The sequence below is a fragment of the Zalophus californianus genome, chromosome 12, assembly GCF_009762305.2.
Source record: "Zalophus californianus isolate mZalCal1 chromosome 12, mZalCal1.pri.v2, whole genome shotgun sequence".
NCBI lineage: Eukaryota > Metazoa > Chordata > Mammalia > Carnivora > Otariidae > Zalophus > Zalophus californianus.
In genome coordinates this window covers 28,433,642-28,457,232 of record NC_045606.1, presented here as the reverse complement: position 1 = coordinate 28,457,232, position 23,591 = coordinate 28,433,642, and the positions used below count along the sequence as shown (strand labels likewise).

Here is a 23,591-nt window from a genome sequence, read left to right as displayed (position 1 = left end):
CTGGGTTTTAGTGGAGGAGGCCTGGGTAGACGTTTCCTAGGGGCTATCTCTCTATCTCTCAGTATCATTCAAGCAGTGACAACATAAACAAAAGGGAAAAACGCTTTAAAACATTTCTTTAGTCAGAACCTCCAGATCCATTTGTTTACACAACAATGGGATCTCCCTTGACCAAAAGAGAGCCTATTAACGGGGAAGACAAACTTAGAAGATCTCCCAACTATGTGATTACTCATTAATTTCTCTACACTCAGACAAGGCAAGACTATCTTCTTGAGCATTGTGAGGTTTTTGTGGAAATACTTGGTTTGAGAGTGAGTCCAAGGATTTTACCAAATAGAAAAACTTACCCATCTGTTTGGGTAGCAAGATATACTTACGGCTTTAAAATGAAGTATAGATTGTATTTCTTAATCTTGGGATGGCAAATGTCATCATATCGCCACTCTTTTCGGAGATTATTCTATTTATTCCTTAACAATGACATGTCCATTAAGAAGTCTGCCGCATTGCTGAATTAATAAATGTAGGAAATCTTTATTCAACTATTATTTGACTAGCATGTTTTTCTTAAATGCTGTGTGAAGAGAATTACAAAGTAGGAAGCCTTGCATTGGTTTAACATTTAATAACAACTTTTGAGGACCCTTGGCATACTGAATGCTGTTCTACTCATGGGCTTGCAAAGATTACATGGGAGGGTTACTGACCTCAGGGATGACTACCGGAAGCATTAGAAGAGAGTGGGAGTTGGGGCTGGAAAGCTATAAATATTATCCTGACATCACAGGGAAGTTAACTATGGTTTAGTTCTTTTTTTTTTTTCTTTAGGTATAATTGACACATAACATTATATTAGTTTCAAGGGTATAATATCATGATTCAATATTTGCATATATTGCAAAATGATCATAACAAGTCTAGTTAACATCCGTCACTGTACAGTTGGAAGTATTTTTGTGTGTGTGATGAGAACTTCTAAGATTTACTCTTAGCAACTTTCAAATGTGCCACACAGTATATTAACTGTAGTCACCATGCTGTACATTACATCCCCAGGACTTAACTTATTTTATAACTGGAAGTTTGTGCCTTTTCACCCCCTTCATCCATAACCTGGTCTTACTTAGGGAATCGGATCTTTGTTTTTTATAAAGTAACTGACAGTAGTATGAAGAGAAGACTAAAAGAGAATGAGGCTAGAGAAAGAAACCATAACAAGGAATCAGGAAAATGTGGGACAAGAACAGAGGTATTGGCAGCTGAGATGGATGTGAGAATATAGAGCAACAAATATTTGAAATAGAAGATATTTGGGAATGGAAGAATCCAAGGATCTGAGGATGGAATTCAAGAGAAGGTTTTAGATACTGAGAAAACCTTGTGATTAAAGAAGTCAGTGGAAAGGAAGAAAGGAGAAAGGATACGCAGTTGAAAAGTCTCAATGGACTGAATGCAGACAAATGACTATGAATTAGGACTAATATTTATGGTTCTAAGACATTCAAGGCAGAATGCTTATTGATTAATGGCCAGGGGACCATAAAACCCGGTTTGCCCTGGACATTTCCAGTCTACCTCTAATGTTCTGTACCTCTCAAATGTGTCCTAGTTTAGACAAGAATCACAGCTCTGTTTCTATGGAATTTAATTATGTAGGTTTAAATCCTGAATATCACTTATTTGTGACCTTGGGCAAACCTTTCTGTGTGTCTACATTTTTTTGTCAAAGATTCGGCATAATAATAGTTATTTATTCGCAGGGTGTTCTAAGGATTAAATGAGATCATATAGGGAAGATCATATTGGGAAGACTGACGGAAGACAGTTTTAAGAGCAGTTCAGTTGTCAATGCTGTCATCACATCATTGTCCTTATTCTTGAAGGTGAAAAAGGCAGGAGGTGGGACTAAAACACCAAAGGCTCTGTGGTTCACTGACATCTATTTAGCATTTGTAACTATTGACCACCTTTTCTTTCTCTCTCTCTGCATTTCATAATTCTGTGAGCTCCTCCACTCTCAGATTTCCAACTGTTTCCTGTGCTCCAGTATTTCCCGAAACTACATTTCCAAGCCTTTTTTTCTGCCACTCAGAGCCCTTAAGAATAGTTATTTGGGTGTCTTACATTTTCATCCCAGATTACAAGAAAGAAGCTGATTGTTTTATATGCAAATAAAGATATCTAAGCCTTCACCCTGGTTGTGCCACCAAGTGCTTTGATTTCTTTTACAAGTTGTTTAAGTCGTGATCCTTTGCTTGAGTTTCTTTAAGTATATGCAGCTACAGATAGAGATATATAAAAGACTAATTGGATCTAAAATCTAAAATTATCTTGTTTTCCCTTTCTAACCTGCCCTTCAATACCAGTTTCCTGAGTTCTATCTATCTTAACTTTCTAAACATTATCCACCCAGTTACCTTGAAGTTATCTTGGATTCCTTCCTCCCCCCCACCCTTTATCTTATCTGTCACTAGGGGCCTTTACTTCCGTCAAAATATCTGTCGACCTTGTTGTTTCCATGGCCATCTTTCTATAGGTCTTCAGCACTTGATCTCTGGGTTCTTGCCACTATTTTATTGTTTGTTAATTCATTTTCCTATCGCTAATCTCTTCTGCTTCAAATTTATTTTATATAGCGTCCACGCGCGTCACTATTTTAGGCACTTTTAAAGTATTATTTTATTTACTGATATAATCCTGAGAGAATTACTATTCCCACTTTACATTGGGGGCTAGATTAGAAGTCAGATATATTGTTCATAGATAGCTAGTAGATGGGAGACTGAAACTCAGGGATGTCTTTCTTGCTCGAGACACTTTTTTCTTGACATTCATAATGTATTTTATGATCCACCTAAATTCTGCTCTTCTGACTGCACATTCCCTGCTTTTGGAGCCTCATTTACAGACAGAGGCCATGCCTACATGCTATGTTGTGCAATAGCAAACTGAGGATGTGGGTTTGGTCGTAGGCACTAGAGCAGAGAGAGAACGTGTGGTGAGGTAAGTGATGTGGAAGACCTCGGCAGAATCTCTGAAGTCAGGGTTAGTGCGATCATCAGATAAGATGTTTGCTGATGGACAGGTAGGCCAGAATTAGAAGAACACGATGCTTCAGGAGACCCATTCAGCCGAGGAGCTTCTCAGCCCATGGAAACTGGGGCACAGCAAAGGAGAAATTATAGAAACTATATGAGATTCTTGTAATGAGGAAGTACTTGATTGGCTACGGCCAAAGATTGACTTGCTTCGGGAGCATTTCTGTTTTCCATTCTGAGAAGTGGCCATTTTTCAGATAGAATCAACCTGGGGTCCAAAGACAGAGGTCAGTGGATCATCTGGCTGGAGTCGGGAAGGCAGGGAAACAAAATACAGTGATAGAGGAACTGTGAAGATTACTGTGAATAAGGTTATAATAGACATGATCTTATTCAACCTCATATTCCATAAATTACAACGACGTGAAGAAGGTGTGTCCAGGTCTGTTAGCCCCCAAGCCCGTCCTTCCATTCCAGGACCAAACTTCTGAAAGCAATAGTGTCTCCTATCTCTGGAATCACAAGTTTGACTGCCCTTTCGGTGACAGTTATGGGAATAGAGGCTGTTTCTGCCTTAACACTGGACCTGATATAGCAGTTACTGACATAGGCTATTTGCTCTAAAGCGGCACTAATATGGTAGACACTAGCCACGTGTACATTTAAATTTATTAAAATTAAATGCATTTAAAATTTGTTTTCTTAGTCATACTGGGCATAGTTCAAGTGCTCACTAGCCAATGGGCTAAGGACTGTTGAACAGCACAGATATAAAACATGTCCATCATCACAGGGTTTTCTATTAGACAGTGCTGGTTTAAAGTGTACTTATTTATTAATTATGTGCAGTAGCTCACAATCAAATAATGCAACCCAAGTCTAAATTTTTTTTACTGTTCACTTAGCATTTAGATGTGAAACTCATGCCTTGGTTTCATAAAATTGTTGCCAGGTTGAAAGAACTGACAGGGCGCCTGGGTGGCTCAGTCATTAAGTGTCTCAGGTCATGGTCCCAGGGTCCTGGGATCGAGCCCCGCATCGGGCTCCCTGCTCAGCGGGAAGCCTGCTTCTCCCTCTCCCACTCCCCCTGCTTGTGTTCCCTCTCTCACTGTGTCTCTCTCTGTCAAATAAATAAATAAAATCTTAAAAAAAAAGGAAGAACTGACAGATATTTGATATTTCAAATGATGGAGTCGATGTCAATGTCTAATCAGTTTCTTCTATATATTATAACATCATTGTGTTATTTATTTCTGGTTAGACAAGTTTGAAAGTTTTTTCCTGTTAAATTTTGCTCTCTATACTTTCACTTTTAGTTTAAAATCCTATTTTTTACATGTTTGTGATTAAACTCTTACAAATGTAAATTGATATTACATTTAGAATAAGTGAAATATGAGAATTAAATTAAATTTGCAATTGAGTGTGTTTAAATAATTAACCTTTTAAAAAATATGATCCTATGTGAATCTTTTTTAGGTCCATAAATTCCTTGATGCTTGTGTGTATGCCATATTTTGTTCTTTGCCCTGCCTGGAATTAGCCAGAGCGGGATCAGCTATCCTCTTCACTTACAAGTCCAAAGATCCTTGTCAGAATTTCTCAGGACTTTATCTAATCCAGGTTCAGTAGCCTTAAGAAGTATGAATCCCGACTCCTTCTTTGAGAGACTAATCCATCCTCCTCACCAGGAGGATGAAAAATTGCAAAGATGCAGTACTATGGGCAGTTCTGGATGAAGTCTTAGATGGTTCCACACTTCTTTTTTTCACTTTTCTTTATCAACTTAATCTTAGAACTATCAGGAAATAGGAATGTAGATAGAAGTCAGAGTGGTTACTCAAATACAGTTGAGTTTTTGTGAGAATTTTAGGATAAAGCTTAGAAGTATGACCATTTGGAAAATGAAAACAAACAATGAAGCCTCAAATGCATATGTTTTTGTTTTCTTTCCTGGAGTAGATGAGAACTTTTTGTTTTAAATTTTTATTTTTAACATATGGAGGCAGTTTTCATTTGAAGTTTCTCTTGGAAAGTTCTGTTGTCTCCAAATTCTCTTTCTACTCGAAAGGGTAACATTTTTAAAAAGTGGTAACGAGAAGATATCACAAGAAGAAGTGAACAAAAGTAAGGAAGTAACTATTTGCTAAATCATGGTGTAGGTGTGCTCATCCGGATGCAAAGAGGTTCATGATGCATATTGCAGGCTCTGTGGGTTGATGCCATTTTCATTAGGCAGTGCCTCTTAGTGTCATGCTAATAGCTCATTTGTGAAAATGCATGATTTCAAACTCTATCCCTATTAGAGCATGTCTTTTAAATGTTGAAGGAGAAAAATGTGCTATTATAATAAAGCCCAGGTGTCTATTGTTATGATCTTAAATTATTTAGTGCAACAACTGTGCATGTCATACACTGATTAAATGATAACTATTTTTACTCAAACTTGGCAGCAACTCAGGAAGGAGTTTCTATATTAAAATAGTAGCATCAATATTTTTCTTAGGACCTCAGTTGAATCTGCAGGGAAGATAATTTGTATTCTTGAAATGTATTTATCTTTACCTCTTGAGTATGCTTATTATTTAAATCACACAATAGAGTACTATTTGATACTAACTCATTTTTCATAATTAGATTTCTTCCTATAATAAACATTTGGCTTAAAAACCCCTATCATTCAATTTTCTTATAGTACTCCAAAATGGTTGTCTTATAGTACTTAAAAGAGAACCAACATTTAAAAGAGAATCTAGTAAAATCAACAGTCCCTGAATATAAGTGATTGTTCATCTATGAGCATCTAGGATCTGTTGATCATCTGTGTTATATATTAATTGCAAGGTGAAAGAAATATAAATTGGGAAAGTATCTACTCTCTTTTCCCCCACTGATGTCATAGATAAAATTCCTGAAATGTAGACTAGTGTCGTATTCTACCTTTGACCATTTCAAATGGTGATACCTGCACTTGGATAGTATTTTCAATATCCAAAGTAGGTTTTTCTGTGTATTTCTGCAATAGGGTAATAGGAATTGTCATATTTATTTGGACTCCTTGCAGACCATCTACATTCTGCATTGTCGTGAAATTGATTTTTTTTTGTTGTTGTTGAACTCGGTAAACAAGTGAAAACCTAACAGTTGGCTCCTTTGACCACTTCGCCCATCTAAGTGTCTGAGGAAAGCTTTACAAGCCACTCTGTCTCTCACCCTGGAATTCCTTTTACCTGTAATGATTATCAGTTTCACATCACTGAATTCTCATGTCCTCTCTAGAGAGAGAAGACTAAATTTTGTACCACAATGTTTGTTATTTTTTAAATTATAAATTCAACTCAATCATTAAAGTGATAGGATTTAAATGTTACAAGGGTGACATGCTTCATGTAGAACTTTTATTTAAATTATATTTGAGGGTTATGATAAATTCTATTTGTGTGAACCCCCTTTTTAAGTTCAAATATTTGTTAAGATAAAACAAGCCAATCATATTCCTATAACATATATATTTTCAGTTTTATCCCTTTTGTGTCCTACTTCTACTCAGGAGGGGCAGAGGGAGAGGGAGAGAATCCTTAAGCAGACTCCCTGCTGAGTGTAGAGGCCATTTTGGAGCTCAATTACAGGACCCTGAGATCATGAGCCAAAATCAAGAGTCGGACGCTTGACGGAATGAGCCACCCAGGCGCCCCAAAACCCTACATGGTTTTCTAAAATTTTTTTTTTTTTTATGTAACCTAGGACTATATCAAAGTGAGATTATCAAGAGCATAAGAATCCCTTGGGGTTCTAAACTTCAGGGAAAGAACAGGGAAATAATAAAGAACAAAGGGGAGAAAGTTCATGCACCTCATTCCCCCTCACGTTTCCTCTCAAAGTTTCCCATTTAAGCAGAGAAGTTGGATAGGAGACCCTGGTTGACCCAGCCTGGCTGGGATAATGAAGACTGAACTTGTGTGAGACTTCTGCATGCTAATACATGTTTCTACATCGTGTCATGTTTATTTGTGTAGGTCTCATTTCACACATTCAATTAATGATTCTTTTTTTTTTTTTTATTCTGCTGATAACTGTTTCACATTCAAAGACACCAATGCTCTCTTGGCTGAATTGTCTCAGTATTTTAATCTATAGCTTCTTTTCTTTCAAACAGGAGCAAAATTTATTGGAACTTTCCCTATACCAGACACCTATAATCCAGATGATGACAAAATATATTTCTTCTTTCGTGAATCATCTCAAGAAGGCACTACTTCTGATAAGACCATCCTTTCTCGAGTTGGAAGAGTTTGTAAGGCAAGATATATTTATCTTACTTAAGTGGCATATATGTGTATGTATGAACAATTATATAATGTTGAAGTAAAAATTAATGTCCATCATTCATAAGTGGTAGGATAAATTCACACTATCTTACATGAATAATTTTTAAGATCCAAAAGTGAAAGAAGAAAAAAGATACAAATTTTTCCAGTATTAGGGGTTTTTTGGTTGTTTTTATGTTTTTTTTGTTTTTTTCCCAGTGTGAACTGTTACCCAGGTTTGAGTTAGATCTCTTTGGCAGCTTGCTCCTTATATTGACGGGTTATCCCTTTGCCCATGTTCGCTATTCCCAGTAAGATCCCTGCATTGTCCTGGTCCATGGAAATTAAAATGCTTTTGTACATTAAATTTGACTTTGAAGTTGAAAGTAACATTATCACTGGAGTAACTTGAACACTAACAGAATCAGATCTGGTATTTTTATGAGAACACATCACACATGTAAAATTATTTATCTTTATAGGAATCAAATAAGTTGAAAATATGGTTATGGTAATACTATAGTAAATATTTTCTACAGCATTTATCTAGATTAGGTTTTGAGAATAAATGAGATAAGAAGAAAAAAATAAACCAAAATGTGAAAAATTTGTTTTGAAGAACATTGCAATTCATTTTTTAAGATTGCCATCTTATGTAAGTTACAGGAAAACAGAATTCTATGAAACACTTCCATTTTGTTCCATTCAACTTCTCATTTGAGTGAATACAAGCTTTATAGAACAATAATGTTTCTGGAATCACACTTTTGACTTCAATATATTATTTTTTTTAGTTGGATTTATAAAATAAATCCTTGAAATAACTTTTATTAAATAGCCAGACACCTTCCGCATAAACTCTGTTATTAAGAAGAATTGCTGTTAAGTTAATAAACACTCTCAATAGGGGGAAACTTTTTTTTGGTCCTGTACAAACTTTTCATTTTCTTCCATTTGAGCCTATCACTTTTTTTCTCATTCTGTACCCTCAGGCTTTTGAACACTTCCAAGGACAGAAATACAAACCATCACAGCACTTAAAAGTGCTAATGAAAACATGGCTTTTGAGTGAGGCCGGCTTGTGAGCACACATCATTCTTTACCTAGTGTCCTTGCCAATGATGCTGTCTCCCACTGATCCCTTCACCCCCAGGGGACAGAATTCTCTCAAAAGCATCCTCATTCTTTCAGAGTCCAAGAATTCACAGTAATTTCTCTTGAAGCCTTTTGCCTAGAGATGAATGGCCATTGCTTGGAGTAGTCGTGGTGTGTTAGTACTGAAGCATGCTTTATAACAAGAGTATCCCGACCCTGAAAAGCTGGGCTGTGGATTGACATCATTTACATAAATGAGCTACATTAAATATGTCGAAAAAAATTTACAAGTCACTTTCTGATGAACACATATAACAAGTGAGTGTTTTGTGAACGACTTCAATACTCATTTCTTCATAGGTCTAATGCATTTGATAGAAAATCATTTGTTACAAAACACTATTTTTACCCTATTGTTAAATATACTGAAAGCTAAGTTAGAGGTGGAAGAATATATTAAAGAAAAATGTAGTTGCTCCATTTATAAACTTATATATTAAAAATATGATGTAGACTCTTAAGTATCAGCCCTGGGATATTTTGTTTTAATTATGAATAAACTCCTGTAGAATTGAAAAGGCTGAGAGAATTGTAGTACAGGAATCTTCCCACCACAAAAAACTCGAAGGCCACACAGCAAGATTTTGTCATGCCATTGTGTTTGGATAAAAAGCTAACAAATTGTGAGATCAAATAAGGACATGTGATGGATGAATTTCCTTAAGGGGAAAAAAAAAAGATATAATGGAGGTCCTTCTTACATCTCTTTACTCAATCACTATTTCTAGTTAGTACCATCTTCAGAATTTCCCACTACACATATGATCCATTAGTCAAATGTTTACAATACTTGATTCTGCATACATCTTTAAAATTTCTTAATTGCAGCATGCCCTGACAGTTTTGAACTTTACTTAATAATTTAGGATTAAAGTGTGGCAAAAAGTGAGCACGTATAAGTGGAAATTTCACTGGCAAGATTTAAAATGACTTGAAATCTTTTAAAAAATATGTCAAAACAGTAACAAGTTTAATTAAAAAAAAACAAATGTTCAGCATTATTGTTACTGTTATGTATTATTTTCACATAAACATGTTCTTCTGACATTATTCAGAGCATATTCCTCTCTGTTGGTTCTTTTTTTTTTTTTACCCCCCTGGGATTATTACAATATTGTTTTTCAATTTCAAGAAATAATAACGAATGTATGTCTATGCTATGAAACAAAATTGAGTTCGATAGATATAAACATACATCCAAGAAGTGAGAGATTATGTTAGAGAAGATTAAGAGTGAACTGTATACACTTTATTGAGTTTACAAAACATTTTAATAGTGTGGGAGTCCTTTATAGTCTTTATTCCACCAGGATATTCCTACAGGCTCATTTACTTAGAAATATTCTGGTTTTGCTGTTTTTGTTTCCATTTGTAATTGATGACCCTCAGCCCCCAAACTGCTGACAATTTAAAAGTTCCCTACATCTTCAGCTACTAAACTAAAGTAAAAGCCATTTTATTGACCTGTCAAAGATAATACTATTAGACTGAGTAGTGTATCATGATTGGTGGGGAGAAGGTTTTTGAAATAGGCAAAAATTCACAAAAATTAGTAAAGAATTGTTTATAGAATAAGAGTGAGTCTTTTCAATTCTGTAACTATTATATCATTTCATTATTTCAATAATAACAAAATATAAGTTCTGTACAAAATGCAATATACTAGACACTGGGAGGTAAGTAAACCACTGTCCCTTTTCTTTGAAATCTCATAATACAGTGACGGAAATAAAGATAGAAACAGATAATCACAATATAATGTGACAGAGGTTGGAGCTGAGAACGCTGCATATTTGGCGAAGCTCAAAAATTGAGTCCTACAGAGAGAGGAGGACTACATCAAGGAAAGGAAAAGATAGGCCTTTCAGGCAGCATTGTGACAGTATAGTTGGTTTACAGAAGGGCGAAATCTTGTTGTAAGTGGAACTGGAGGGGCATGTATGGGGGGCAGTGTCATTCAAGATTGGGGTGATAAATTGGAAGATAAGAAGTCTTGTTTCCATATTAAGGAGTTCAAACTCTATCCTGTAGGCAATGAGAAGTTATCAATGTTTTTTAGAAAAGAAGTGACTTGACGGGTAGATATACTTAGCAATAATTTGAGGAACCATCTGGATTGAGAAATATTTGTGACTAGGGACCTGTTAGGTGGCTCCTTAAAGAAACTAGGAATGAATAGAATAGAATGCATAGAATCTAGATGTAGATGTCTAGTAAGTCCTTAATTTATTACTACTCCTTTATTAATTGCTTAGTGTAGACTAGTCTGTCCAATAGAATTTTATGTGATGATAGGAATGTTCCATATGCACAGTCTCCAACATAGAGCCATGTAGCTTATTAGTATTAACATTTGACGAGTATGACAGAGGAACTGAGTTTTTAACGTTATTTAATTTTAATTTTAATTTAAATAGTATCATGTGTATTGTTAACTAACTGGAACTAAAATAAAAATTTAAAATAATAAAAATAAGTAAGTAGTATCACATGGCTAGTGGCTACAGTATAAATATAGACTATCAAAGTACTCATTTACTTAACAACCATGTGCACAACACTATGCTAAATAAATAAACATAGTTTTATAGAAAATAAAAGGAAAAAAAGCGATTCTTGTTTTACTGAGCTTGCAGCCTAATAAATGATATATGCATTAAACAAGAAAACACACAGATTAATATATAATTGGAAGGTGTGGTGAGTGCTCAAATGGGGAAAAAAACCACAGGATGTGGTTAGGAAAAATAGGTGGGTTTTAGATTGGCTGTGGAAGATCTGTCTGAAAAAGTAAATTTTGAACCAGATATTGAAAATGTTTAGGAAGTTTCAGGGCAAAGATGACAGGGATAGGGAAGAATATTCCAGGCAGAAAGAAAAGCACATGTGAAATCTCAGAGGTGGGAAAAGCATTTAAGAAATTGAAGGGGGCTTCTCCCTCTCCCACTCCCCCTGCTTGTGGTCCCTCTCTCACTGTCTCTCTGTCAAATAAATAAATAAAATATTAAAAAAAAAAAGAAATCAAAGGGGTGCCTGGGTGGCTCAGTTGGTTAAGCATCTGCCTTCCACTCAGGTCATGATCTCAGAGTCCTGGGATCGAGCCCCGCATCGGGCTCCCTGCTCAGTGGGAAGCCTGCTTCTCCCTCTCCCCCATCCCCACTCATGCTCTCTCTCTCTCTCTCTCACTTTCTCTCTCTCAAATAAATAAAATCTTAAAAAGGAAAAAAAGATCTCGAAAGAGCTTTGCTCTGATGGGAGCATAACAAGTACCTGGAAAATTAACAGGATAGTGATCCGTTCCATGAATTTGGAAATCACCAATATATTGGTGGTTCTTGAAGTCATGGAAGCGTGTGAAATCGTCCAAGGAAATAGGTAGTGTGAGATCAATGAGCAAGGACACAATCCCAAGGGACAATGATATTTATTTAAGAAAAAAAAAAAAAACAGAGGAAAATGACTATAAAGGCAATTGAGAAGAAAGAGGTTGATAGGTGGGGAACTGCATGAGAGTGGCATCTCAAAGGACAAAAGCTGTTTCAAAAAGAAAACAGTTGTTAGTAATGTCACACACCAGAAGGAAGTCAGATAAGATTATGATTAAAAATCAGGTGTTCGATTTGGCAGTAAGGATATCACCAATAACTTTTGCTCAAATGATAGGAATATTCAATGTGAAAGCAGATCTAGGCTTACATCTCTGCTCTACGCCTTTCTAGCTCAGCTGCTTCTTTTTTTTAAAGATTTTGTTTATTTATTTGACACACAGGGAGCACAAGCAGGGGGACCTACGGAGGGAGAGGGAGAAGCAGACTCCCCACTGACCAGGGAGCCTGATGCGGGGCTAGATCCCAGGACCCTGGGATCATGACCCGAGCAGAGGGCAGATGCTTAACCAACTGAGCCACCCAGGCACCCCCTAGCTCAGCTTCTTAACTTAGGAAATGAGGGTGCCTGTCTCCCGTGACGATGTTACCAAGCAAATGAAAGATTTAAATGAGATATATGAATTTGGATGTGGCAGATACTGAGGAAGGTACTGGAAAATAAGAGTGACTTAGATGGGTCTCTATTTTCAAGCAGTCAACAATGTAGAAGAGTGACATGTGAATAATATAAGTTCCTTGTCATACAACAGAAAATTAAATGTCAAAAATCACACATACACACACAACATATCATGCATACACACTCACACTTTTGGAGCCAGATCAACTAACTGTGCTTGGGAGTGCAAGAGTGGTCGTGTGTGTATTAGGGACAGGGACTGGTTAGAAATAGGTCAGTTACTAAAAGTTAATGGGAAGAGATGATACTTAACTCGTGTTAATGTTTGAAATGATGGTTATTATTTTGTCTTCATTTTTAGCAATATTTGTACTTGGAGGGTGGATCTTATTTCTAGACATAGTCAAAAGAATTTGGAGACATGTCTGGTGGAGATTTTGTGAACAATTTGAACGATACAAACTTTAGACAAGAGGTGTGGACAGGGAGAGACACTAAAAGTAGTAAAGAAGCTGAATTAGCATATCATTTCATAGGACAGTATTGCTCAATAACAGCCTCAGGAGAGTAAGTACCTCCATCTAAAGAATCGCTTTCACACTCAGTTATGTTTATCTTTGTATATGGCAGAGCACATTTACTCGTGAATTATTTTTCAGTGGTATCCCTACTTGTCGGTCAAACTTCTTACTCCATTTTTCTCATATTTAAAATAAGATGCTTAGCCTAGATGATTTCTAAAGCCTTGCCAGACTTTATAATTCTTTATTCTGTTGTACAGTCAATATTTTCAAGCACCAAATGGCACACCTCACACCCCAGGCTGCCCTCATAAATAGTAAATTACACAGATCTCCATGGTGAGGTAATGAATGCTAACTGAAAGAACAGGTGAGACAGCCTGAAATAAACCTTCTGAATAGTCCTTTCAGATGCTATTATTGATGTCTGTGTGGTGTTTATTACCGCACGTGTGTGTGTGTGTGTGTGTGTGTGTGTGTGTCCCTTCAAGACCCACCCTGTAAGTTACAGTGTGGAAATACCAGTCACTTCAGGGAGGCTGGCTTGCAACTTTTCGCCTCAAGGCTGTTTCCCATTACTTTTGGATTCTATTCATTTTTGGAAGCATTGTCCATTAGCCTCCTTAGGCTAGCCCCCTCTGGATTCCAGCTGTAGGTTGTGCCAGTTCCCTTTTGTTTTGCAGTATTTCCTTTGGTCCACGCCAGGAATTCCGTTTGGATGGTCCTTTCACGTAACTCGCCTGGAGGTCTAATTAATAGTCCTTTGCCTCGATTCCACTTGCATTGTCTACCTTGATATATGGTCCTATTTGGACAATTACTGCCTTTGAAGATTTGTGTTTTTAGGCCGATGACACCTTCCGTGTTTATTGATCTCCCCCCAGTTGTGGGTTTTTTTTGCTTACTTTCAACGTGTCACTTACAACCTAAATGAGAGATTTAGAGCCACAAGTTACAGATGTGCTTTTGCTTCACTTCCATCTGTTTTCCTGTCCGAAATTCCTAAGCAAGGATTTACACTGTTGGCTGTAGCTTTTTTTTTTTTTTTTTTAATTTGCTGAGCTCTGATCCTACCTGAAAGAAAAAGAAGAAAAAACAAAAAACTGCTTACCATGCCTAGATTTACCTAATTTTAACCTATTAAATCTTAGAAACTGAACTTTTTAGTGTAGTGTATTATCAGGTCCTGTGTTTCTAATAATTTTTACAAGTTTTTGGAGTAGTTAGGAAAACATGTTCTCTATTTTGATTCTCCAATAGCAAATCGAAAACAGTTATCTCTAACATGAGAGTCCCTTTTAGGAAAAAAAAGATATATATTAGTTGTCTTGGAAGCCTCTTCAGAATAGATCCCTTAAAAATCACTGTGTGTAACACCTGCCACACAGGTTTTTCTGTTTATTTTGTTCTTCTCCTCTCCTTTTTGTCTGAGATGTTTGAGTTTGTATAGTTTTGTTTCTTTTACCATTAGGGATTTCAAGATTATTTGTAGATGAAGTAGAAGACTCCTTATTTTCTTATTTTGTTTTTATTTCTTAGTGGTCATAACCTTATTACTATTATTATTATTATTTTTTCATCTCAGTGGAACAGTTAGATGAAACGTGGTTACAACACATTGCAAAGGAAGATCCAGGCTAAAATGGAAAGTACAACATAGTTCTCTCATTTGATTCAGTCCATGTAACTTCACTGTCTTCCATTAGTTTATTTAATGTATTAAAAATGTCCCCATTTAAGCTCTTGCTCTCAGTATAACACTGTATTTTGGTGTATGTGGCATGCTTTCCTAGTGAGGCTCTTGGTACCTCTTATTCCAGATTTTACTTTTTGTTTCTATCACATCATGATCATAGTTTCCAGCTTCTAAACAGGCCATTCTCTGTTTGGATTATCCTTATCATTTTTATTTGCTTACACAGCCCCATACAGACCATCTGTATTAAGTTTACAAAGATTCTAAAATCCATCCCTAGAAATAACTGTGTGAAGCTTGAGGCAGCACAGGGAGAAGTACGTTGGACAGTTGCTCTGAAAGGTCAGTTGCTGGGGTCCTATCTCCAGCATTTCCTGGTGTAATGGGTCTTCAGCGATTCAGAGGCATATCTCAGCACGAGACTGTTTAAAACCCACAAGGGACAGCTGTTACCATAAATGACAGATCAGATAAAGAATATGAATGATGTATTGAAATACAACAGGCATTACATTCAAAATGCCAACGTATTAAATTGCCCTAATCTTATACTGACTGTGTAAAAAGGGTCAATGAGAAGCCTGTGTGTTTGCCTCAGTTTCAGTTATGGAAAAAAAAATATGTTTATTGATTTACAATATTGTAGTGTTTAGATTACACTTCAAAAGAAGTAGGTTGTATTAATTCAAACTAAAATCTCTGAGGTTAAGTGTCATTAATGGCTAGAACTGGGGAGAAGTGTGCATAAAAGATGCACAGACGATAGTTTTCAAAGTGTTTCAGGGAATTCCATTCTTTTGCCTGCATGAGGATGCAGAAGAGCATTAGGCAAAAGAACTGATTTTAAGCAAAGAAGAATTTATGAACCAATCTGACTCCTGCGTCAAACCTTTTTTTTTCTTTTTCTTTTTTCTAAGTGCTTAAGATGCGTCATTCTTCAGTGCTTGTTGATTCAAAAAGCCTGGTGTCTTTCAACTTAAATCCGTATTTCAGTGGAATACAACATGTTCAAAGATGTCTTGGTGATTTATTGATTTATAAAGTCTTCAGGCATTAAGAGCATAGGAGCTGAAAGTCAATTCTTATATTTTCCAAGAGTTTCTCTTTCCCAAGATATAGGTGAAAAGGACTGTATTTATAAAGTGCTAAGAGATCCTCGAAGAGGACGATGTGTACAGATAAAATTGTGTTTAGCAGATGAGTCCAGCATAGTGACCCAAAGGTCAAAAGACATACTCAATAAAAGTTCATGTGTGACAGTTTGTAGCTACTCTACATGTCTGTGTAAGATTTATAAGGACTTGAATCTGCTGGGACAGTAGAAGCAAAATGGAATCCCCATTAACCTGCCTTCCGACTGATCTACCCATTAGAAGACTGAGTGGAAATCATAGTATTTCATAATATGCAGCCATCACTCAACCACCTGACTCAGAGAGAGTTTATTTTAAAGCTGCTGAAAGATTCTAAATTGTGCTTTGTTTCATCTTTTGTCTTTTCTGTTTTTAAAATTAAGAACTATCACAAACAACATAACAATAAAAAAATTAAAAAAAAAAAAGAACTATCACAAACATATACAAAGCTACAGAGAATAAGGAAACGGTCACCCTGTGCGTTCACCACCCAGATGGAACCCACGCAGTCTGGCTTGTTTACATTTAATTTCTTTGTTACTTTCATCTGCTTCTTTGTGTAGAGAATGTCAAGGCTTTTGGCAATCTGACCACAAAGAAGCTGTGATAGAGTGGAGGCATAGAAGTGACTGGTGACTAAAAGCTGCTGATTGTGACATCTCAATAATAAATCTATTGTGTTAGTGAGATAGTTGTGTTCTTTAGAACTTCACAAAAATAAGCAAGGAGGTGACAATTTAGTACAAGTGTGGTTATCTCCCTTTCAGCCCTCCTCTGGGCTTAAAGTTCTCAGGGGGGATTTTGTGGATTTGCAAACAAATCCAGGGACTGAGAGCCGGTCAACAGTCAGTCAACTGACACTTACCTACAGGAGAAATACAACTTCTTGTGAATTGAACTTTGCCATGCCAGGTCATGCTTCTGGATGTCTGTAAGAGTTACTATCCAGTCATTAAATGCTTATAATCTAGCCCTGAGAACCATTATCCCAGAAATTATACTTGTTTCCCTGCTGACAGTAGTGGCTTTCATCTTTGACCTGGATTTTGGGTTTTTTTGCTTGTTTATCTTTTTATTCCTTGAGGGTCCAGGAAAGGCTGCTCGATGGATTCGCAAGAACGTTTAAGGATTCTTTTGTTCAAAAGATTGTAATTTCCATTTGTCAGGTTAAAATATATATATTATGCAGGCTACAATATAAGTCCCTTTCCTGTCCAACAAATTTGAACCTAGTAGAATAGTTAGAATTGTTTCATGGTTTGTCTTGAATATGGATGATAATCACAAATAGAAAGGGGGATGCTGTTTGAAAAGGGACATTTATTGTTATTTTTTCTCATAAAATGTTTAAAAGGGAATGTGATTGCTAATTTTTATGAAGTAGTGTTGTATACACCTGTTAAAGGAATGTCGTGGAGCAAATATTTGATATATCTGTTTATTCAATTCACAAAATAATTTAAGCACCTACACTGCTAGGAGTAAAGCAGTAAACCAAACATAGTACCTGGCATTAAATTCACAATAGCTGATGTATTTCCTCACGTATGTTGAATTAACAATATTTTTAGTATTCATTGCTGACTCAAAATATGTGAATATGGGCAATGAAAAATTTTAAATATTATAAATATGTAAGAGTGCATTAAGATTGAAAGGTTTTAACTAGAGCTTGGCTTAGTACAAGTAGGCTCTGCTATCATAAAAATATAAAAGAACACATATGTGAATTTAAAAAGATATAAATCAGGGTTCATGAGAAAGATGAGAAGATATCTTAATTTTTATTTTTTTAATTTATTTAAAAATCTCTTTCTTTCTGAGTGATTCCAGATAACATATTTTCTCACTGGAATCCTACTAAACATTAGCACAGAATTCATCATTAATAGAAGGAAGTATCCGTGTTTTTGCCTCTTCATATTAACATCTGGATTTATATTTATTGAATGGTCTGAGGATGTTAGCGGTAAAAATAAAGGTCATGTCTAGATAAATCTGTCTTCACAGCTGCAGCCATCATTAATCATCCAATAGCTAGCTGAAATATTATTTTTATTATTGAGCAATGATACTGCAACTATAGAAGCACCATATACAAAACATAAATTCTGTAGCAAGTATAAACACGTTTGTTTCTAGAGAGTTAGTATATGAAAGATATCATGTATTCATTTTCTTTCACGTTTTTGTAGTAATTCTTTGTACTAAATAACATATTACTAAATGACATATAAATGCTTTGGTCTGGTATTAAAGCCTTCCTGGATTGTACTCAAATTTATAGCATTTTCCTCCACTATTTTCATTTATCCCAGTCTTCATCTAAACCAGATTTGTCCTGGTTCTCCATACATGTTCTGAAGTGTTCCACCTATTGCCCTTTCCCTCTAATTTCTAGCACCTAGGATATTTCCTGAGTATTCCAATCTCTGCATGTCTGAACTCACCTCTCATTTTAAGAACCGTATTGAATCTAACTCTACAGCAATGCCTGTCCTCATTTTTTCCACTACAAGGACATTTCAGAGGAGACTTAAATTCTTCGGCATTGAGGTATACTTTCAAAGAACATTTATCAATTTTATCTTGTATTTTTAGCTACTAATAATCAAACATTTACTTATTAAACACCTGATAAGCAGGGCATTAGTGACATACATACAGTAGGTGTTGGATGAAAGGAATAGGGAGTGCATTTTCTGGGAAGAATGAAAAATTATGAGAAAATCAACTAAATGTTTTTTTGCTTTGTATTATCACCATGTGTCAGCAATTCTAAACAGTATCAGTGTCAAAATACTATTGCCAGAAAGGTCTTCTGTTGGTCCAGTTTCCAAACAATTGCTGTACTTATCATGAAGTTTATATTCTGTATCTGCCAGCACACATGAACTCAGTTACACATGTGTTCCAAGACTAAGTGCACACTGATTCACTGATTTGGATCATTTAAAATTTAAAACAGCGAGACGTAGTGCAAACTGTGAGGTGCGATATTTTGTTCAAGTGAATCATATATGAAATATTTTATTGAATTTAAATGTCTTTAAATTTCAACATTTTTCTTTTTACATTGTTATAAACCTAAAGAACAAATCAAGAAAATAAAAATGATTACTTATATATACAGAGCTATTACTGAAAAGTATTCTGGTGTTTAGCAGAGGGGGATATAAAATGGGATTCACTGGCGCCTGCGTGGCTCAGTTGGTTAAGCGTCCGACTCTTGAATTTGACTCAGGTCATGATCTCAGTGTCGTGGCATCGAACCCTGCATCTGGGTCCGTGCTCAGTGGGGAGTCTGCTTGAGACTCTCTCTCTCCCTCTCCCTCTGTCCCTCCTCTCAATGCTCTCTCTCTGTCTCTCAAATAAATAAATAAATCTTTAAGCAAAGCAAAATAAAATGGGATTCATCACTCTGGGTGCCCTGGTGCTCCCCTGGTGCTAGGTGCTAAGGCTATAAGATGGCTCCAGTCCCTGGTCTCAGGGACCTCGTTGCCTTCTGAGCTCTCCTACAAATCTATAGCCTTCTGAGATTTTGCTCTGTTACTAAGATTATATCATCTGGAATTTGGGTTTCCATATCACCCAAGATAATACTCAAAGGGATCTCTGTCTTGCATCCCCTTCCCTTCCTTTCTCCCCCCTTTCTTGAAGAATAGCAGCTATTTCTCCGACTTTGAATTCTCCTCTTTGGAGGAGTCATTTAGATACTTTTCTCTAATTTCATTTAATTTTCAGAGATAAAAGAAGCACAGGGAATACAGTTCCTAAATATTCAGAGTTAGGATTTGATAGTGAACTCTTTATTAATTTTATAAAACATAGATTGCACGAAGGATAAGCATTTTCATATAATTTACATTTAGATGTAAGCACATTAATGGAAATAGTGACTCCAAAAGTAATTTTTGAAACTTTGGTTTAAGTACTTACAGTATTTATGCCATGAAACAATCTCATCTTACTTATTAAAACATAGCTGATCTAGTCCAGTCAGATAACAAATTGTATGAATTTAGTGTTCACAGGGACATATTAAATTAAAAATAAGAAACAGATCTTTTTATGGTGAGTTTTTGAATTTATTTTACTGAATTGATTTAAATGCCTGTGTTTGGTAAGTGTCTAAAGAACATTTTAGTGAAATATTTCAGAGTCAAATAAAGTATGGAAAAACATCAATTAGCATTTAAAACAAGATTGGTTTTATATCTATGTTTATGTTGCCTTATTGCCTAATTAGTAGGGCACTGATTTTGGAAAAAGACTGTTTTTTTAAGTCTATAGCGTATTTCTAAAGGCTGTAAATCACGATCTTCATCATGTGTATAATATACAAGACAGTGCTAGTATTTATTGAACGTAAGTTGTCTGCCCCGTGCTAAGCACTGTACACAAATTTTTCCATTTAATTAGCAAAATAATCACTTTCAAGGCATTAATCATATTTTTTTCAACGAGGAAACAGGGACTTGGAGAGTTAAATAGCCTTTTATAGGCCATGGAGCAAAAAGTGGCAGAGGTGAGATTTGATTCCAGGCCTCACTCATTTACTGGATAGCCCTGCCTGCATCTACTCATTCAGTAGAGCCATGTTGTAGACATTGCATTCATTCAACCATTAGAAAAGCATGTAATCTTAAGGGACCAAACTGCCTTTTCCCTTATTTGAAAGTTCAAGGCCTTAAACATGTAGGTTTCCTGTCTTTGTAAACAATTACGTTAAATCTGTATCTTTGTTATTTTCCTTTTTTTTTTTTTTTTCCAGAATGATGTAGGAGGACAACGCAGCCTGATAAACAAATGGACGACTTTTCTTAAAGCCAGATTGATTTGCTCCATTCCCGGAAATGATGGGGCAGATACTCATTTTGATGAGCTTCGTAAGTCACATGCTCCTTTTTTTCTTAAAAATTACTTACTGCCTAATAAATTCAGCATTTGTTTTATTTTAGCCCCCAATATAACCAAGGACAGCTTGCAGTAGTATTATTACTAATTCACACACACAAAGAACATGGAGGTGCTCTAGGTTTCAGAGCATATTGTAACGAAGCAATTCCTCTCTTTGTAAGCATCCTCATAGTTATGAGGAAACAAAGCTGCAGCAAGAGACAAAAAGCTACTAGCAAGAACCCATCCACTCTCCATGTGGCCTTTTACTTTTTTTAAGTTTTACCATTGTTTTAATTATTGAAACAAAATTAACGTAAGCCAAATCATGTGCAACAATGTGTCTAACTGATGTAAAAAGTGAATATGAATTTTATATGACAGTGTCTTATCCATTATAATAAATTTCCAATAATTTGACAATTATCTTTCAAAAAATGTCTCCCAAATTCTAAACAAAGTATGCAAATTAGAAATTAACTCTAAACATGTGTTAACAGTCTAGAAGTAGCAAGTACTTGGGTTCTTTATTCTGAGACTGCCCTCTGCTGGAGAGCACGAGAGATTGGGTGAACTCGCTCCCTCCGACTTGTTAAGAAAAAGAATACTCAGAAAAGTGTTAGATGGATTATTCTCTTTCATTTCCCCTCTTTACCCCCTCAAAGCTAATTCTAGAAGGAATTTTTTCAGTTAAATATAAAGTTAGCATCATCAAATCTTATTTTTGAATTTTTTTTTGCCTTACAGTGTAAAAATGATTTTATCATTGAACGATTTTGCCATACAGTATTTAAAGTATATATTCAATATTCATGGGTGATTCCTCATGTTGTATATAAGCATGCTCACATCTTAAATAATCTTTTAATGAATATTATTTACACATACTTTGGTATCAATACTGCTCAAGTAGTTACAAAATACTGAGCAAGTTACACAAGTAATACTGCACAAGTAATTAATTGTGTAGCTATTTTTATATTGTTAGCAAATAGATAATTGAATTATTAGTAAGTTGACACAATTACAGGACAAGACTTTTTTTACATTGGGAGGTAAAAACACCCTGTGTTTTTAATTTCTATTCTGTAAGGAATCACATACCTCTGACTGGGAATAGTCATGGAGATTATGAAGCGAATCATCCTATTTACAGATTGAAGTAGACACCTAAAAGGTTAGATATCCAGTTCAGTGTCACATGACTAGTGAGAAAACCAGTCTTTTACCCTTAATTTCTTATGTCATAATGTAATGACTTTCATTGTTAATTTTATATACTATTGGAGTCTCAGAAATACTGTGTTTCTTAAAGAAAAGGCAAATAGGTAATACTGAAATATAAAAATATATTGAATTGTTATTTTTTTTCCCATTAATAGAGGATATTTACTTACTCCCCACAAGAGATGAAAGAAATCCTGTAGTCTATGGAGTCTTTACCACAACCAGGTAAGTTAAAAAACAAAACAAAACAAAACAAAAACAACGCTTGTAATTCTTCTATAGAAGAAATAAATGTTTTTGGTCCCTTCCTTTTGTGTGAAAAAAAAAATACCCGTTTTTCATTTTATTTTTTCACATAGTGTTTCCTAGAACTCTTTTAATATCAAGACATAAAATGTCCTTTGTTCTTTTTATGCCAGCAGAGTACTCTTATATCAATTACCACAATTCATTTAGCCAGTTTCCTATACATAGACATCTCCATTGTTTCCAGGTCTTCCGTGGTACGCATAACGCTTCAGCGACTAACCTTGTACATATGGCTGTTTCTCTGTGTGAGCAAGTAAGCAAGTACTTCTGTGAGTTAAATTCCCAGACTAAAGTTACAGGATGCAAAGGTGTGTGCATATACTCACCATAATAAATAGGTTAAGCTGCATGACAAAGAAGTAGTATGAAAGAAATACATGCCTTAGTCATTGCTTAGGTTGCAGTCATAAGATGCGACACTCTTGACTTCTAAAGTGTCATCATGTACAATCTTAGATACCCTTCTGTTACCCTACAAAGATAGGAGTTGGGCTGTTACCAGCATGTCATTATTGCTCTGCTAACTTAGGCAAAGGAGGTTTGTATGACTTGCACCAAGAAGATGGGCCAAGTTGTAGTAAAAATGGGACTAGAATCAAAGGTGTTTTCTTAATTTCCCCCCCTGTGTTTTTGTCTTCATTCTGTGTAATACTGTCCTGGACTTGTCACCGAGACTCCGTGACTTCCTTAAAAGTTGTCCTATCATCTATGAAGCTTTCTCAAAGAATATATGGACCTTACATAATTTTATCTAATATTAATTTCATTTAATTCAGAGACTTACATTTGAACATGGGACAGCTTTATTCCTGTTACATATTACTCCCTGCAACACCTTCTTTGAACTACTTTTTTTACTTTTTCCACAGCTCTGCTATCACCGTTGTTTATATTGATATTAGTATTGGAAGAATTGGCAGTATTGGTATTAGAGAAATGATCTTACTGCCTCCTTTTGAATAAATTATTAAAGTAGTCTGTAGGCAAATTATAATTTGTTTTATGTGGAATTACCTTCATTCAGTTCACCTTACACCTTGTACCAATAGTGTGGTTCGGACGATATCAGAAAACAAAATGCTCCTTGGTTCATTGTAAGATAGAGAATGTGAATATTTATAGTGAAAATAAAGAAGATTCCCTAAGAATGCTGCTATTTGGACCCCATTTTTTTGGCTAATTTATATCTTAACTAAAAAGATGCAAGAAAAGCAAGTGCCTGTAGTTACTCAAGTTAAGTATCTCAGAGCTAGTTCTCTTGGCATCTTTCCATTCACAGAACTGTCTTTGAA

General features: G+C 35.6%; 1 protein-coding gene across 2 annotated transcripts in view; it reads left to right on the top strand.

Moving 5' to 3' along the window:
- The window catches only part of SEMA3D (semaphorin 3D), a 194,862-nt gene that overhangs the window by 127,838 nt on the left and 43,433 nt on the right, over positions 1–23,591 (top strand). For both annotated transcript variants that reach the window (XM_027574136.2, XM_027574137.2), the window contains exons 8-10: positions 7,198–7,340; positions 20,639–20,753; positions 22,146–22,215. In XM_027574136.2, coding sequence (XP_027429937.2) covers positions 7,198–7,340; positions 20,639–20,753; positions 22,146–22,215 — 328 coding nt within the window. The remainder of the gene's footprint in view (positions 1–7,197; positions 7,341–20,638; positions 20,754–22,145; positions 22,216–23,591) is intronic.